General features: G+C 46.5%; 1 protein-coding gene across 3 annotated transcripts in view; it reads left to right on the forward strand.

Annotated features, from left to right (window-relative positions):
- Nucleotides 1-15,564, forward strand: part of GPR107 (G protein-coupled receptor 107) — an 81,207-nt gene that overhangs the window by 45,996 nt on the left and 19,647 nt on the right. For 2 of the 3 annotated variants that reach the window (XM_033193889.1, XM_033193884.1), the window contains exons 12-14: nt 245-362; nt 3,674-3,804; nt 7,340-7,383. In XM_033193889.1, the coding sequence (XP_033049780.1) occupies nt 245-362; nt 3,674-3,804; nt 7,340-7,383 (293 nt within the window). Of the gene's footprint in view, nt 1-244; nt 363-3,673; nt 3,805-7,339; nt 7,384-9,700; nt 9,761-15,564 lie in introns of all 3 variants that reach the window. The other variant, XM_033193875.1, reaches the window with a different exon arrangement.

Raw genomic sequence — 15,564 nt, forward strand, 5'->3', positions numbered from 1 at the left:
GAACTCGGGCTTAGCAGCGTGCTCCTTCCTCCCTGTGGCCATTGGCTGTTGAGGCTGTGGGGTGCAGAGCTAACTTTGTGTGCCCTGAAGGAAGTGGTGCTCACGTATGATGTATTTGCTAAATTTGGCTGCCCGTCTTTTGTAATAAGCTTGTGAACTCATAGAATGAGCTATGCAATCTAACTGGCAGTGAGAGTCTAAAGAGACCTACCTGCTGGTGTCTGTTCCTTGTTTTCTCTTCCAGTTTGAAAGGGGCGCTACTCTTCATCACCATTGCACTCATTGGCACTGGCTGGGCTTTCATTAAGCACATCCTTTCTGATAAAGACAAAAAGATCTTCATGATTGTCATCCCACTCCAGGTAAAGGAACCCTCATCCTGTTTGTCACTTTCTCTCTTGGCACTTAGCAGGGCTCAGCTCCAAGCCTGTATGGCAAGAGGGAGTCAGCTCACCCTGAAACCCCAGCTTCTGCTAGTGGAGGTTGAAGACTGGGATTCTCTTTCTGAATTCTGAATAGACTTCAGGTCATTGCACTGGGAGATGCTTGGCCATCAGTCAGCCACTGGCGTTTGGGCGCCTAGATTTTGAGTAGAGAGCTGCTGACAGTGTAGGGAGACACACAGTAACACACAGTACTGTTTTCTCTTCTGCATCATTTGCTTCATAACTAAATGGTGCTGTTGGCGAGGAAGCTCAGAGATGTAGTGATTTTATTAATAGAGTATTTTAAAACCGTGAACTACACCAGTGAGTTTCCACAGGTAGAATATGGTAGTAGACATGAGGGGCAAACATTTCCTAAATCCTTACCATGTTTGGGGCTGAGGACTGAGGCCAGCCTTACAAGGCTGTGAGTCTATTGGGGGAGGAGCCTTGTCTTACTGGAAGCAGAACTTGGATGTAAAGAACTTACAATGAACAGAGGTTTTAGCAGGAACGCACAACTACCCTGCTGTGCTTGCCCAGACAGCATCTGCTTGACAGAGTTGTCCCCGTCAGCTGTTCTCACATTTTGGAGCGCAAAGTAAATGTGGAAGGTTGGGGGTAGAAGGGGACAACTCCTGAGGCACCCAGATCAGCCCTCCCAACTCTGGCAGAGTTTGCAGCAAAGCTCCTCTCCGAGTTCTGACAGACCTCATCCACCCTCACGTTCAATAATGAGAAACGTGTGTTGACATCTAATGAATGGGACAGGCCAGTTGCTCTGGGTTTCCAAGGAGAGAGTAAGTACTCAAGTTGGAAGGATCAAGGAGGGCTTTGTGACAGAGATGGGGCTGGCCTGAGTGTTGAAAGAAAGGGATGTGACAGAGGCAGTGGCATAGCAGTAGATACACATGACCCTGCTGCCTGCTGAGCAAAACATGCTGAGGGACTGTGCCGGTCTTTCAGCTGTTGAGCCACCAGGGCCGCTTCTTTAGCCAGACTGAGTCCTACAGCCTGGTGAGGTCTTGGAGCTGTGAATGACGGAGCCTGCGTTGTCACCTGGCTGCGTGCTCCCTTTCCCTTTAGTAGATTCCCTCATCCCTCTAGAGTCTCCCCCCAGCAGCCTGAACTGTGCTGTTGTGGGGCACAGCCTTCCAGGAAGCCAGTCCTGGGCTTCCCTGAAAGACAGACACACACAGCTCCATGGAACACCACTCTGAGAAAATAAGGACATTTAACAAATTAAGAAAGTTATGAGTATTTAGACAATGGAACTAGTCTGGGAGGGGCCTTGAATGTCAGCTTGAAAAGTTAAAACTGCTTCTTTTTGGCCATGGGCAGTGACAGAAAGTTTCTAAGTAAGGAGTAGATGATGTCCATGCAAAATGGAGTTTTAAGAACACTCTTGGCATGTTGTTCAACATTGGGAACATTCTGTCTCTCATGTAGTGTGTGAATTAAGGACAAAATGGAATTTTGAATTTAAGATGTGAAAGCCTTTGTTTTCTACTTTGTCTTTTTATTTTTAGACAGTGTCTCACTCTGTCGCCCGGGCTGGAGTGCAGTGGTGATCATGGCTCACTGCAGCCTTGAACTCCTGGGCTCAGGCAATCCTCCTGCCTCAGTCTCCCGAGTAGCTGGGACCACAGGCGCGCACCATCACGCCTGACTAATTTTTAATTTTTTTTTTTTTTAGTAGAGGCATGGTCTCACTGTTTTGCCCAGGCTGGTGTCAAACTCCTGGGCTCAAGCAATCCTTCTGCCTTGGCTCCCCAAAGTTCTGGGATTACGGGTATGAGCCACCACACCCAGCCCTACTTTGTCTTTTTAGATAGAGCCACAGATGCTAATCTTTTGGATAGACGGGGCTTCACGAGCAACGTGGGACAGGGTAGAACCCAGAAGCTGGGTATCAATGGAGAGGCTGAAATTTCAGATATTTTTTGCATTAGTATTAAATGAAGTTTTAGGTAATTTGATTTCTAAGTCCTGTATAGAAAGAGAAATTACACTTAGAGACTTGCTGAACAATAGCACTACAGATTTTACATGCAAAGTGTGGAGGATTACCTTTACAGCAAGTCAGGCAGAGTATTTGGGACCAGGGACTTCTCATAGGGTGTACAGGTAGAATGATCATGTCTGCATCCATTCCCAGTGGTAATCTTCAAAAGGATGTATTATAAGTGGTAAATTTCCCTTATGCTCTGCGGCATCTCAGTTTAGCCAGTGGAAGGACTTTTTATAAAGACTTATGCTAAGAGCCTAATAACGGGCCTGAGTATATGAGGCAAAGCCTTACCTTGGGAGGAAGAAGCAGTGTGCAGACACTGGTGAACCTCAGTGGAAGCACCCCCCATGTCCTGTGTGGGGAGGACCTGGACTTGAATGATCCCATGAGCAGCAGTGTGGCCACTCAGCTGTGGGGCTGGAATCAGCCATTCTCACCGCTCTGGTCTCTGAAAACATAGTTCTATTGTCTGGCACTTAGATGAGTTATTGTCACTGAGCACCAGGGCCTGAAAAGTGTGGGCGTTGTGGCTAAATAGGGTGTTAAGTGCCACCTGTCCAGCAGTCCAACACCTGAGTGACTCCACTGGGTTAGGGGTACCTGAAAAGCAAAGTCGCTGTTATCTACTGCTGCATAACAAATCACCCCGAAACCCAGCGACTTAAAACAACAGTAACCCTTCATTCTCTCTCTCAGTTTCTGTGGGTTAGGATTCAAGAGTGGCTAGCTGGGTGGGTCTGACTTGGGTCTTGTGGTCATAGTCACACCGTGACTGGGAGTGTCTTGAAGTCTCCACTCGCATCTGTCTTCTGGGCTGAGAAGCTTGCTCAGGTGGGGACTGGGACAGCTGGGGCTCCTGGGGGGTCTTTCCGTCTCTGCATGGTCTGTACAGCAGGGTAGTTTCAGGGTAGCCAAACTTCTTACAAGAAGGCTTAGGGCTCCAAAGGTCCCAAGAGAGCTGGGTGGAAGCTTTACCTACCTTGGAAATCTCACAGCAGCCTTCCATCTTACTGTATTAGAGCAATTACAGGCCTGTCCAGATTCAGGGGGATGGCATAGAGACTCTCCTTGATAGCAGAGTGGCAGAGTTCTGGAAGAGCATGTGGGACCGGAAAGAATGCTGTAGTCGCACATTGCGGGTCTAGAGGCCAAGGTGTACACCCCTCATTGGGGCTGCTAGTGTCGTAACAGTGCTACACCCATGCTTTGGGGCCTCAGCAAATTCTCATGTCTGTAGGTCCTGGCAAATGTAGCCTACATCATCATAGAGTCCACCGAGGAGGGCACGACTGAATATGGCTTGTGGAAGGACTCTCTCTTTCTGGTGGACCTGTTGTGTTGTGGTGCCATCCTCTTCCCAGTGGTGTGGTGAGTAGCTCACAGGGAGGGAGGCCACATGAAAGCTTGGCTATCAAGCCCGACAGCTGAACTGGCCATTCCCAAATTGATCTCAGTCATGTGGGATGTGTGTTTAAAAGTACAGCTTTCTGAGTCCCAGACTGACCTGAATCAGCCTCCAGGGGCAGAACCCTGTGTCTTTTTCCAGTTACACAGGGGATTCTGGTAGAGCTAATCCATCACCATGAGCTGGCTTTTAACAGAGTTCTAAGACAATAGAGAGGAATTGGGAAATGAGAACTTGGTAGTAACTTAAAGTAGCAGCCTGAATTTGTGATGGTGATAGGGAGTTGGCGAAATCCCATAAACAGCCAGTTCTTGCCAACTTAGGTGGAAATTGAGGAAGTTCATTAACATAAAACTAGTGATAGTTCTCAGCACACAACCATTTTTGATATTTTCAGAATGGATTGCTCCATTCCTGGAAATGGCAGTGTTTAGATGCATAGATTGTGCTTTGGGTCTGTGTAAAGAAGTGTTAGTGTCAAGTCAGTGGTTGATGAGAAAATATCCTTATTAAATCACATGCAAAGTGGTGGAAATTCAGAAGGCTAGCAGCAATAAAACACTTCACCCTTGGTGATCTGCTTCCATGGCTATTGGAATGCAATTCTTTTTTTTTTTTTTGAGACGGAGTATTGCTCTGTCGCCCGGGCTGGAGTGCAGTGGCAGGATCTCAGCTCACTGCAAGCTCTGCCTCCCGGGTTTACGCCATTCTCCTGCCTCGCCATTCTCCTGCCTCAGCCTCCGGAGTAGCTGGGACTACAGGCGCCCGCCACCTCGCCCGGCTAGTTTTTTGTATTTTTTAGTAGAGACAGGGTTTCACCGTGTTAGCCAGGACGGTCTCGATCTCCTGACCTCGTGATCCGCCCGTCTCTGCTTCCCAAAGTGCTGGGATTACAGGCTTGAGCCACTGCGCCGGCCGGAATGCAATTCTTTTGAAATAAATTTTAAAATAGATTTACCCCTGCCTTCATTTAGAAGTGAAGTGCTTCTTTTTTTTTTTTTTTTTTTTTAAACCCGAGATGGAGTTTCGCTCTTGTTGCCCAGGCTGGAGTGCAGTGGCTCAATCTCGGCTCACTGCAACCTCTGCCTCCCAGGTTCAAATGATTCTCCTGCCTCAGCCTCCTGAGTAGCTGGAATTACAGGTGCGTGCCACCATGCCCGGCTAATTTTTTTTTTTTGTATTTTTAGTAGAGACAGGGTTTCGCCATTTTGGCCAGGCTAGTCTCAAACTCCTGACCTCAGGTGATCTACCTGCCTTGTCCTCCCAAAGTGCTGGGACTACAGGCGTGAGCCACCACACCTGGCTGAGGTGCTTCTTATTGCAGTGCCCCATCCAATAAATTAATATTTTTGAGGATCCAGGGGTTTGTCAGTTACTCTCATTATTTATAACATGGTGCCAGTGGAGAGTACTTCTCATTCCAGCCAGTTAGATTCACTCTTCACCCTAATTCCATCATACATCACACATGATCTAGTATCAGTTCACCAGACAGCTACCAGCATAGAAGAGAGTATGAATGATGCTCCTACCTCAGCCTCCTGGGTAGCTGGGACCACAGGCACACACTACCATACCCAGCCAATTTTTTGGAGACAGGGTTTTGCTATGTTGCCCAGGCTGGTCTCAAATTCCTGGGTTCAAGTGATCTTCCCACCCCAGCCTCCCAAAGTGCTGGGATTACAGGCATGAGCCACCGCATCCAGTGGGGTATGAATGACTCTTCCTTCTCACTGCAGCCTCCTGCAATCCTGCACAGAAATTAGTCACTCAGGTATCTATAACTAGGATGTCCAGCATTGTTTCCAGATCGAAAAGAGCGCCTCATTAGGGAACAGAGGTTCACGCCCTACTTTTTTTTTTTTTTTTTTTTTTTTGAGACAGTCTTGCTCTGTTACCCAGGCTGGAGTGCAGTGGCACGATTTTGGCTCACTGAAAGCTCCACCTCCTGGGTTCACGCCATTCTCCTGCCTCAGCCTTCTGAGTAGCTGGGACTACAGGAGGCCACCGCCACGCCCGGCTAATTTTTTGCATTTTTTTAGTAGAGACGGGGTTTCACTGTGTTAGCCAGGATGGTCTTGATCGCCTGACCTCATGATCCGCCTGCCTACGCCTCCCAAAGTGCTGGGATTATAGGCGTGAACCACCGCGCCCGGCCAACACCCTACTTTTTACACATGCCACTATCAGAACAGTCAAATGTAGGGAACCCCAACAAGCTGTCGAGGTGTAAGCAGCCATTTCCTGCCCCTTGTTAATTACAACACTAATGAGCAGATTCCAAATGGCAAAATTCCTTAAGGTAAATATCCTAAAAATTACTGTAAAATGAAAAAAAGTAAGTACTGGAGAGATGATTCAAGATTAGTAATATTTTTTAGGCCAGGCGGATCATGAGGTCAAGAGATCAAGACCATCCTGGCCAACATGGTGAAACCCTGTCTCAACTAAAAATACAAAAATTAGCTGGGGATGGTGGCGTGCGCCTGTCGTCCCGACTACTCTGGAGACTGAGGCAGGAGAATCGCTTGAACCCAGGAGGCTGAGGTTGCAGTGAGCCAAGATCATGCCACTGCACCTCAGCCTGGCAACAGAGCAAGACTGTGTCTCAAAATAAATAAATAAATAAATAAAATAATAGTAATAATAATAATAATACTTGTAAATATCCCGATTCAGCCAGCATTGCTTCAGGGCCAGCAGTGTACTGGTTAGCTTTCGTGTGGTGGTCCATTCAGTTCTCAAGCAGATAGCTCCTCTCACAGGTGCGCAAATTACGGAGGATTTAAAGAGTAATTGATTTGCTGACAAGAGTGAGTGACAGTGTTAGACCCCAGCTGCCTTCCCTCACACAGCCTGTCTGCCTGTGCCCTGCTTAGCCCTCAGGGTAGTCTCTCCGTTGGTGGCTTTTCATGGTGCCTCCACCTCTCACCTGCGGCTTCTGTAATAATGTTAATGTTCCTCTGCCTGAACCGTAACAATGGTCATTAGTTACCAGCACATCACAGCCCGAAACGGTGTCCCTGGAGGCTGGCATTTTCCAGCAATGTTAAAAATCTCCACTCAATGAATTTGTATGGAGCTGTATGTTCACAGCTCTTAGACCTAGACTCTAGAAGTCAACTGGTGACTTTCTTCTTGGGTTTATTCTCTCCTGGTGGCAGGTGAGTTCAGTGATGCTCCATTGTCATGGGAGTGTTGGGTGGGGGGTGGTTGTGGGAGTAAGAGATTAACAGGAGCATTAAATGATGGAGTTTTGTTTTTTCCTCACACTCTGGTCCCTGCTAGACTTACTGCCACAGATTTGGCCAGCAGAGGGCGACTTTACCTCAGGCGTGTTGATTATCAACCATACCCTATTTTAGGAAGAGTGCTCTAAAGTGATCTAGTCCAATCTTTCAGCATATAATTGAGGAATTCAGTCTCAAGTTACTAGAGCTGCAAATAGGAGTGCAGATTTGCCAGCTAACTTTTTGTTCTCTAAATGTTTATTTTTAGGTCAATCAGACATTTACAAGAAGCATCAGCAACAGATGGAAAAGGCAAGTTCCCTCGTGCTCATTTTGTGTTGCTCAGCTTGCTCTGAACCCACGTGCTGGGGCACTGCAGAGGAGTGGAGGCAGCCTGTGGCCTCAAGATGCTGTCTTCTTGGGAGGCGAGCTAGGGGAGGCCTGGGGCCCACTTCGTGAGAGCAGCCAGGGGTGGTTTGGAGAAGGAGGTGTTGAGTCAGTTGTATAAGGAGGAGGTTGGGGGTGACTGCTGCTTATTAAGATGATTCATTTCATTTCCACTCATGATTGTGATTGTCACCTTCTCAAAACTGAGTCAGGAAGAGAAAATCTTGTCTTCGAAGGGCCAGATAACACTTCACTGTGAGAACAGGAGGGATAATGGATTGGAGATGGCTATGTGTAAAGCAGCCCTGCCTGCTGATTTAACACTTTCAAAATAGATGTGTCGGTATTCATTTAAAGCGAGACTCTGATGACAGAAGGAACCTTGAAAACTACCTGATATTGAAATGGTTGTGCCCTTTATAGCCCTTTTACATCTCCTTGATTTTCCAGTTATGCCTCCTAAATCAGAAGAGAAGCTGCAAAGAAAATGTTTTATGTGGTTCTGGGCTTATTTGAATAATGTTCATGACCACAGGCTGCCATGGCACAAGTGGGAATTTCAGACCACAAGGGTTTAAGGAGCACTGCTGTCTCTCTGAAAGCTCAGAACGGTCTCTGGATCCATGGTATCATACACTCAGTGTGGATATTAACATTCTTTAAGGCAGGTTATGAATAATAAATAGGTTTTTGTTATTAATAAAATTTTGTTGCTGACCCTATTTCTGATTATAAAGCCAATGTAGCTTCATTTTAGAAAATTTGGAAAATGCGTAGTAGCTGTAAATCTTATTTCATCAACCTGGTATACAACTAATAACACATTATTTATTTAAGTTGAATTAAATATGACTTTGAGGCTTCAAGCCAGGGTCAGCCCTAGGTTGTTATTTAGGGCACAATATTCTGGAGGATCTCGCCAGTTTGGGCCTGGAACAGATAGTACGGCATTCCTGCTGTCCAGGCTCAAGTAACTTTTGCTCCTGGGAAGCCTGTGTGCAAGTCTCACCCAGGCTAGGAGCCTTGGTCAGTGCTCAGAGGCCAGCAAGGCCCACTCAGCTTCTATGACCTGCACCAGCCTTTGTTTTGTTTTCTTTCTAGTCCTGGGAATAGCCCTTCTCTCATTTTCTCATTTTTTTCCCTCAAATATACCAGGTTCCCTTCTTTTACCTCTGGAGTGTCCTCTTGTGATAGGTTCTTTTCAGTGGGTTTAAGCAGGAGTCACAGAGCTTTTGCTTCTAGCCTGGCTACATAGCCTTTCTTGGAGCCCAGTAAAGCACCCTGCCATCAGTAGAAGAACCCAAGGTAGGAAGTACAACTCCACCTCTGGGAATAACTGGGGATATTCTTTTTTTTTTTTTTTTTTTTTTTTTTTGAGACGGAATTTTGCTCTTGTTGCCCAGGCTGGAGTGCAATGGTGCAGTCTCGGCTCACTGGAGCCTCTGCCTTCTGGGTTCAAGCGATTCTCCTTCCTCAGCCTCCCAAGTAGCTGGGATTATAGGTACCTGCTACCACACTCGGCTAATTTTTGTGTTTTTAGTACAGATGGGGTTTCACCACATTGGCCAGGCTGGTCTCGAGCTCCTGACCTCAAGAGATCCACCTGCCTCGGCCTCCCAAAGTGCTGGGATTACAGGTGTGAACCACCACGCCCAGCCTGTTTGGGGATATTCTTGTCCTTATTTTTCTTTTATCCATGTTATATAAGAAGATAGTTTTATTGTATTTGTAACTTGGTGAACAGGTAGGCTTTTTCTTATTTTAATATATCGCGATGAGACCATTTAACTTTATTATCTTGTAAACTTCTGTATTTCTCATTGGTTCTTCCGGCTGTTTGGCTAAAAATGTGTAAAAATCCCAAGGGCAGTGTTTTTTGTTGGCGAGGCTTGCCTGTGTGTTTCTCCTTGCTCGATCCTGCCCCTTGATGAATTCCTCCCTTCTTCGCGTCCTCCCCGGCCCCTGCTTTGTCCTCCTGACTCACCTGCCTCTTCAGTCCTCCATCTCGCTTTAGCAAGTGTGGGGTGGCTGTGGTGACTGCCGCTGGGACAATTTATTCCACCTGAGGTTGGTTGGTAGCTGAGGATCTTAGGTGCTCTGTCTGGAGTAGATGGCACAGCAGGTGAGGCAGCGCAGGGTCAGCGTTGTCCCCCAGCATCTGTAGTAAAGGGTAACTTCCTTTAACAGGAATGCTTTTGTCATGGCCTGAGCACACAAGGCAGTTTCTCATTTTTTCCACCAGGTGACAGCATGGGACCTCTTCAGCAGAGAGCGAAATCGATAAGAGCGAGAAGTCGCATAGGTAAACCAGGGTTCACGTTCCCCATTCTTAGGAAGACATCTGCTAAGGAAGCACCCATTTCTCATCAGCAAATATCACAAATCCTCTGAAAGAGGGACAGAGCAGATTAGAACAAGATTGTCGTTTTGGTTCATGGTCTTTTCCCTGAATTGATTGAGGCTGTGAAATGCTTTTGGGCATCACTCTGTACCCTTAAAAATGGTTACGCTTGCGACACTGCCGGAGCCAGAGCAGCCATGTTCCCAGCTGGAGCCTCCCCTGCTGAGAGGTCTCAGGAATGGCCTTCTGTGCTGTAGCCGACCTCGAGTGTGACTGCAGGGCAGCTATGTGCTATGGAGCTTGCAGGAAAGCGGGAGTGAGCACGCTGCTAGTCGCTGGTTCTGAGATCTGTGGCCCCATCGGCCTCTGTGCCCCCATGGTTCACTTCTCCTGAGATCTGGAGGCGACTGGGAGCACAAAGGCCATGGACAATAATGTCTCCTATTAGATTTGGAAGCTTTGCTTGATAGAGCCTGACATTCTGTTTCCTGTTCTCAGGCTCAGTATTCCAGTGACTCATTTCATGGCCTTGACAGTAACTTGGGCTTTTATTTTTTTTAAGCGTTTTTGTAGAGATGAGGTCTCACTGTGTTGTCCAGGCTGGTCTTGAACTCCTAACCTCAAGCCATCCTCCTGCCTCATGGGGCCTCCCAAAATGCTGTCATTACAGGTGTGAGCCACTTTATCTGGCCACTTTGGGGTTAAGAATCTCATTTTTAGACCAGGCATGGTGGCTCATGCCTGTAATCCTAGCACTTTGGGAGGCCGAGGCAGGAGGATTGCTTGAGGCCAGGAGTTTGAAACCAGCCTGGGTGACATAGCAACATCCCGTCTCTACCAAAAACCATACAAAAAACTATGGCAGACCAGCCTGGGCAACATGGCAAAACCCCACCTCTACAAAAAAATACAAAAATTAGCCAGACTTGATGGCACACACCTGTAGTCCCAGCTACTTGGGAGAGTGAGGTGAGAAGATCACTTGAGCCCAGGAGATCAAGGCTACAGTGAGCTGAGATTGTACCACTGCACTCCAGCTTGGGCAACAGAGCCAGACCCTATCTCAAAACAGCAACAACAAAAGCCACTATGGCAAAGAATCTCATTTTTAGTTTAGATGCAGTCCAGGCCCAGTAATTGCAAGTGAGAGAAATGCTATTTGTAGTTTTTCTTCCTGCATTTGGGGTGAATATAGCTTTCAGAGACTGTTTTTTTGGCTTTTATTTCTTTGTCTCTGGATTCCTTTTGACCAAACCTGAGGGAAATCTAAAGGAAAGCATTGAGGCTGAAGCTGCCCACTGTCCTTTAGCCATGTCTTTGTCTCTCCTGTCACACGCTGTGGCTTCTCTCAGGTCCTCGGTCACTGAGACTCACAGCTGCACTGCATCCTCCGAGAGGGAGCTTAATTGAATCTCGCACAGACACACTGAGCGCTGGCTCCACTCTGTCTTGCCTGCCAAGATTTACTGGCTCTGACTGCCCTTGAGCCCGCATCCCCATTGCCTTCTCTTTCTCCAGTGTCATTACCTTATAGGACTGGTGTCGAGATACACACTGTAAATTTAAGTAACAGTCTCTGCTGCTGACCATCCTTTTTTTGGCCTTGTGTTTCTGAGGAAAAGTCAGAAGATATATTCTGAAGAGCCTTAGCTTTCATGTGAGCCTCAGAAGTATTTAAATAATCCCGGTTGGCTGGCTGCAGAGTTGAGGGAGGAATGGCTTCGTTCCGAGGTGCCGCCGTGCTCTGAAAGGAGCCACGGCCATGCGAGGCATTTGTTAGGGCAGCGGTTCTCAAGGGGGTCCTCAGGATCTAAACTATTTTCAGAATCTAACGGTATGAGTCTCTTGTACTGTTGACATTGCCTGATGGTGAAAAGCAATGATGCGTAAAATTGCCGGCACCCTCACGTGATTCCAGGCTGTGGCACCAGACTCTACTAGTAGCCCCTGCATTCTTTACTGTTACCTACTCACAGGGGGCAAAAAAGGCTCATATCAGTTAAGAATGGTCTTGATATAATAAAACTGTTCACGTGATTAAATCTCAACCCTTGCCTTTTAATGTTCTGTGAGACAGCATGGGAGGGGTGCACACAGCACTGCTGCTGGACCTGAAGTGTGATGGGTGTGGCCTTGAGGGAAAGTACATGTGCACTTGTCTGAATTGCAAGCTGAACTAGCTGCTTTTATTTTATTTTTTGTTGTTGTTTTTTATTTATTTATGTGAGACAGGGTCTTGCACTATTGCCCAGGCTGGAGTCCAATGATATAATCTTGGCTCACTGCAGCCACAGTCTCAGCCTCCTGGGCTCAACTGATCTTCTCACCTTAGCCCTCACAGTAGCTGGACTACAGGCGTGTGCAGCCATGCCCAGCTAATTTTTATACTTTTTGTAGAGATAGGATTTTGTCATATTGCCCAGGCTGGTCTCAAACTCCTGAGCTCAAGTGATCCATCCGCCTAGGCCTCCCAGAGTACTGGGATTACAGGCATGAGCCACTGTGCCTGACCAAGCTGCTTTTATCTGGAAGAATGACTGTTTTGGTGACACAGACTTGGGTTTTGGTGGACATTTTCTTGAAAATGAACAAAGTGAACATATTCTTCAACAAAAACAACTAACAGTATTTGTTGCTAGTGATAAAGGAAAACTTGTATTTATCCCTGTAAGCCTGACAGTTTCCTAACTGACAGTTTCCCAGTTCTTTTTTTTTTTTTTTTTTTTTTTCCTTGAGTCAGGCTGGAGTGCAGTGGCACAATCTCAGCTCACTGCAACCTTGACCTCCTGGGCTCAAGTGAGCCTCCCACTGCAGCCTCCGGAGTAGGTGGGACTACAGGTCTTTGCCACCACGCCTGGCTAATTCTTGTATTTTTTGTAGAGACAGGGTCTCACTTTGTTGCCCAAACTGGTGTCAAACTCTGACCTCAAGTGATCCGCTCACCTTGGCCTCCCAAAGTGCTGGGATTATAAGTGTGAGCCACCATGCCCGGCCAGTTTCCCAGTTCTTATAAGACTTCTGATGTAAGCAGAGGTGATATTAACAATGTGATTTTTTAGGAATTCTGTAATAAAATGTTTCTGTATCTGGGAGATCTACATAACACACTGAAACGGTGTCTTCCACCTGGCCAGTGCAGGATGTTCCAGTCATGCATTGGGGTAAAAGCTCTTCTGAAAGTGCAAGATGGACCAGGGGAGTTTATTAATGTAAGAGTGGGGAAAGTTCATTGATACATTTCAGATTCCCCACCTCCCTCATCTTTAGAAGCAACCTCTTGTCAGGCTTTAATGTAGAATCACAGACTATTCACAGTAATCTGAAAAGGCCTATATCTATCTGTATGGGGCCAGATTTTCTTCATATATTTTAACCGAATACTCCCTCACAGCAAGTTGAATGCTGATTGAATCAACTATGAGGACCCAGCTGCATCTTATTAAGCTAGACATTAAAGAGAATTACAAAAATAATTCCACTTTTCTCATTCTTCTTCTTTTTTTGTTTTTTGTTTTTTTTTAGAAAAGAGGTTTTTTATTTTGGGGCCAGGCAAAGTAGCTTATGCCTGTAATCCCAGCACTTTGGGAGGCAGAGGCAAACGGATCAGTTGAGGTCAGGAGTTCGAGACCAGCCTGGCCAACATGGTAAAACCCTGTCTCTACTAAAAATACAAAAATTAGCTGGGCATGGTAGCACACACCTGTAATCCCAGCTACGCAGGAAGCTGAGGCAGAAAGATTGCTTGAACCTGGGAGGTGGAGGTTGCAGTGAATTGATATCGTGCCACTGCACTCCAGCCTGGGCCACAGAGTAGGACTCCGTCTCAAATATATATATATATTAATTTTAGAGACAGGGTCCGGTGTCATGCAGGCTGGAGTGCAGTGGTGTGATCATAGTTCATTGTAACCTCGAACTCCTAGGCTCATGTGGTCTTCTCATCTTAGCCTCCCAAGTAGCTGGAATTACAGGCATGCACTACCATGCCTCACTAATTAAAAAAATTTTTTTCGTGGAGATGGAGTCTCACCATATTGCCCAGGCTGATCTTGAACTCCTGGCCTCTAGCTGTCCTCCTGCCTCAGTCTCCCAAAGGGCTGGGATTACAGGTGTGAGCCACTGGACCCATCCTGTTTTCCTTTCTGATCCATATTTGTAGATGTAATCATATTAACAAAAATCTTGGGGTCTTAGGGAATTTTTAAAAGTGTGAAAAGGTCTTCAGACCAAAAGATGGAGAACTGTTGTGTTAGAGATGAGGCTTGTTGAGTCTCTCATGGACATGGGGATGTGAAGTTGAGTGAAAGTCTGTCTGGTTTTTCTCTTCCTTTGCCTATTGAGCTTATTCCAGACTTAGTTGGCCAGATGCTTGTGGTTATTTAAGATGTCTGTTAGCCCAGGGCAGCTTATGCCAAAGAACTCTGTTGTATTTGGGTGTGTTCATATAAACAGACCTAACAAGAAACCTACTAGGGAATACAAGAAGAGAAATAATCACTGCTTGTATCATGGCTGCAATTCATGTTTATATATTTAATTCTTATTTTTCATCCTTGCTTTCCTTTTCCTATTGGTGGTTTTTATCCCTTTGGGGAATAATAGACCTATTTGAGAATCTAGTGAGAGATACAGACTTTCCCGTGTCTACATAAAATTTTCCACGTAATATCATGAGATTCATGGATCCCAGATTTAATAACCTCTTCTGTAGATTAATTTAAATCATCTTATTACCCTTCTGCAGTGATTTGGGTAGGAACACACCCGCCTCATTACGATGTGAGACTTACCCGGAACGACTCATTCCCAGGAGAGGCCCTCTTCCCTTTTTCTGCTTTTTTTTTTTTTCTTGCTTTCTCTTTTCTATCACTTCCACTGGAATGAACCTCAAAGAGCAGTTCTGCTCTGTTCTTTTTTGTTTTCTTTAAAAAAAAAAAATAGGCCAGGCACGGTGGCTGTCACCTGTAATCCCAGCACTTCAGGAAGGCGAGGTGGGTGGGTTGCTTGAGGCCAGGAGATTGAGACTCTCCTGGCTAACAGGGTGAAACCCTGTCTCTACTAAAAATACACAAAATTAGCCAGGCGTGGTGGTGGGCGCTTGTAGTTCCAGCTACTCGGGAGGCTGAGGCAGGAGAATGGTGTAAACCCGGGAGGCGGAGCTTGCAGTGAGCTGAGATCATGCCACTGGACTCCAGCCTGGGCGACAGACCAAGACTCCGTCTCAAAAAAAAAAATTAGCCAGGCGTAGTGGTGCACACCTGTAACCCCAGCTACTTGGGAGGCTCAGGTGATCTGCCTGCCTCGGCCTCTCAAAGTGCTAGGATTACAGGCATGAGCCACTGTGCCTGGCCAATGTGTGTTTTTTATTAAGCTGGTTTAATACAGTGATTTTAAATTTCTTTAATCACCAAAACCCTCTTGTCATTACTTTTCGTTAGCAGATTGCACCCTATTCCTGTAATGCCATCAACCGAGTCACAGCTTCTGATCAACATTATGATATAGTCCATTAACCAGTGGTACCACTCTCAGTTCATTTAAGCTGTATCCAAGAGCAGAGGCCTCTCATATCATCCGGCTGAGAGGCAGTCTTGTCTTGGACGCATTGCCAGGCTTTTTTTAGGCCTTAAAGTGTTGGGAATCTAGTACTTCAGGGGACCCACAGCCTCCCAGAGGACCTGGTTAGTGGTCTGAGGTGGCAGACCCTCCCTGGACCTGCCTGGGCCTGGTTCTTCTGCCTACTGGTGTTCACATGCATGTGCTTT

The sequence above is a fragment of the Trachypithecus francoisi genome, unplaced genomic scaffold, assembly GCF_009764315.1.
Source record: "Trachypithecus francoisi isolate TF-2019V2 unplaced genomic scaffold, Tfra_2.0 Contig01585, whole genome shotgun sequence".
NCBI classification, from domain to species: domain Eukaryota; kingdom Metazoa; phylum Chordata; class Mammalia; order Primates; family Cercopithecidae; genus Trachypithecus; species Trachypithecus francoisi.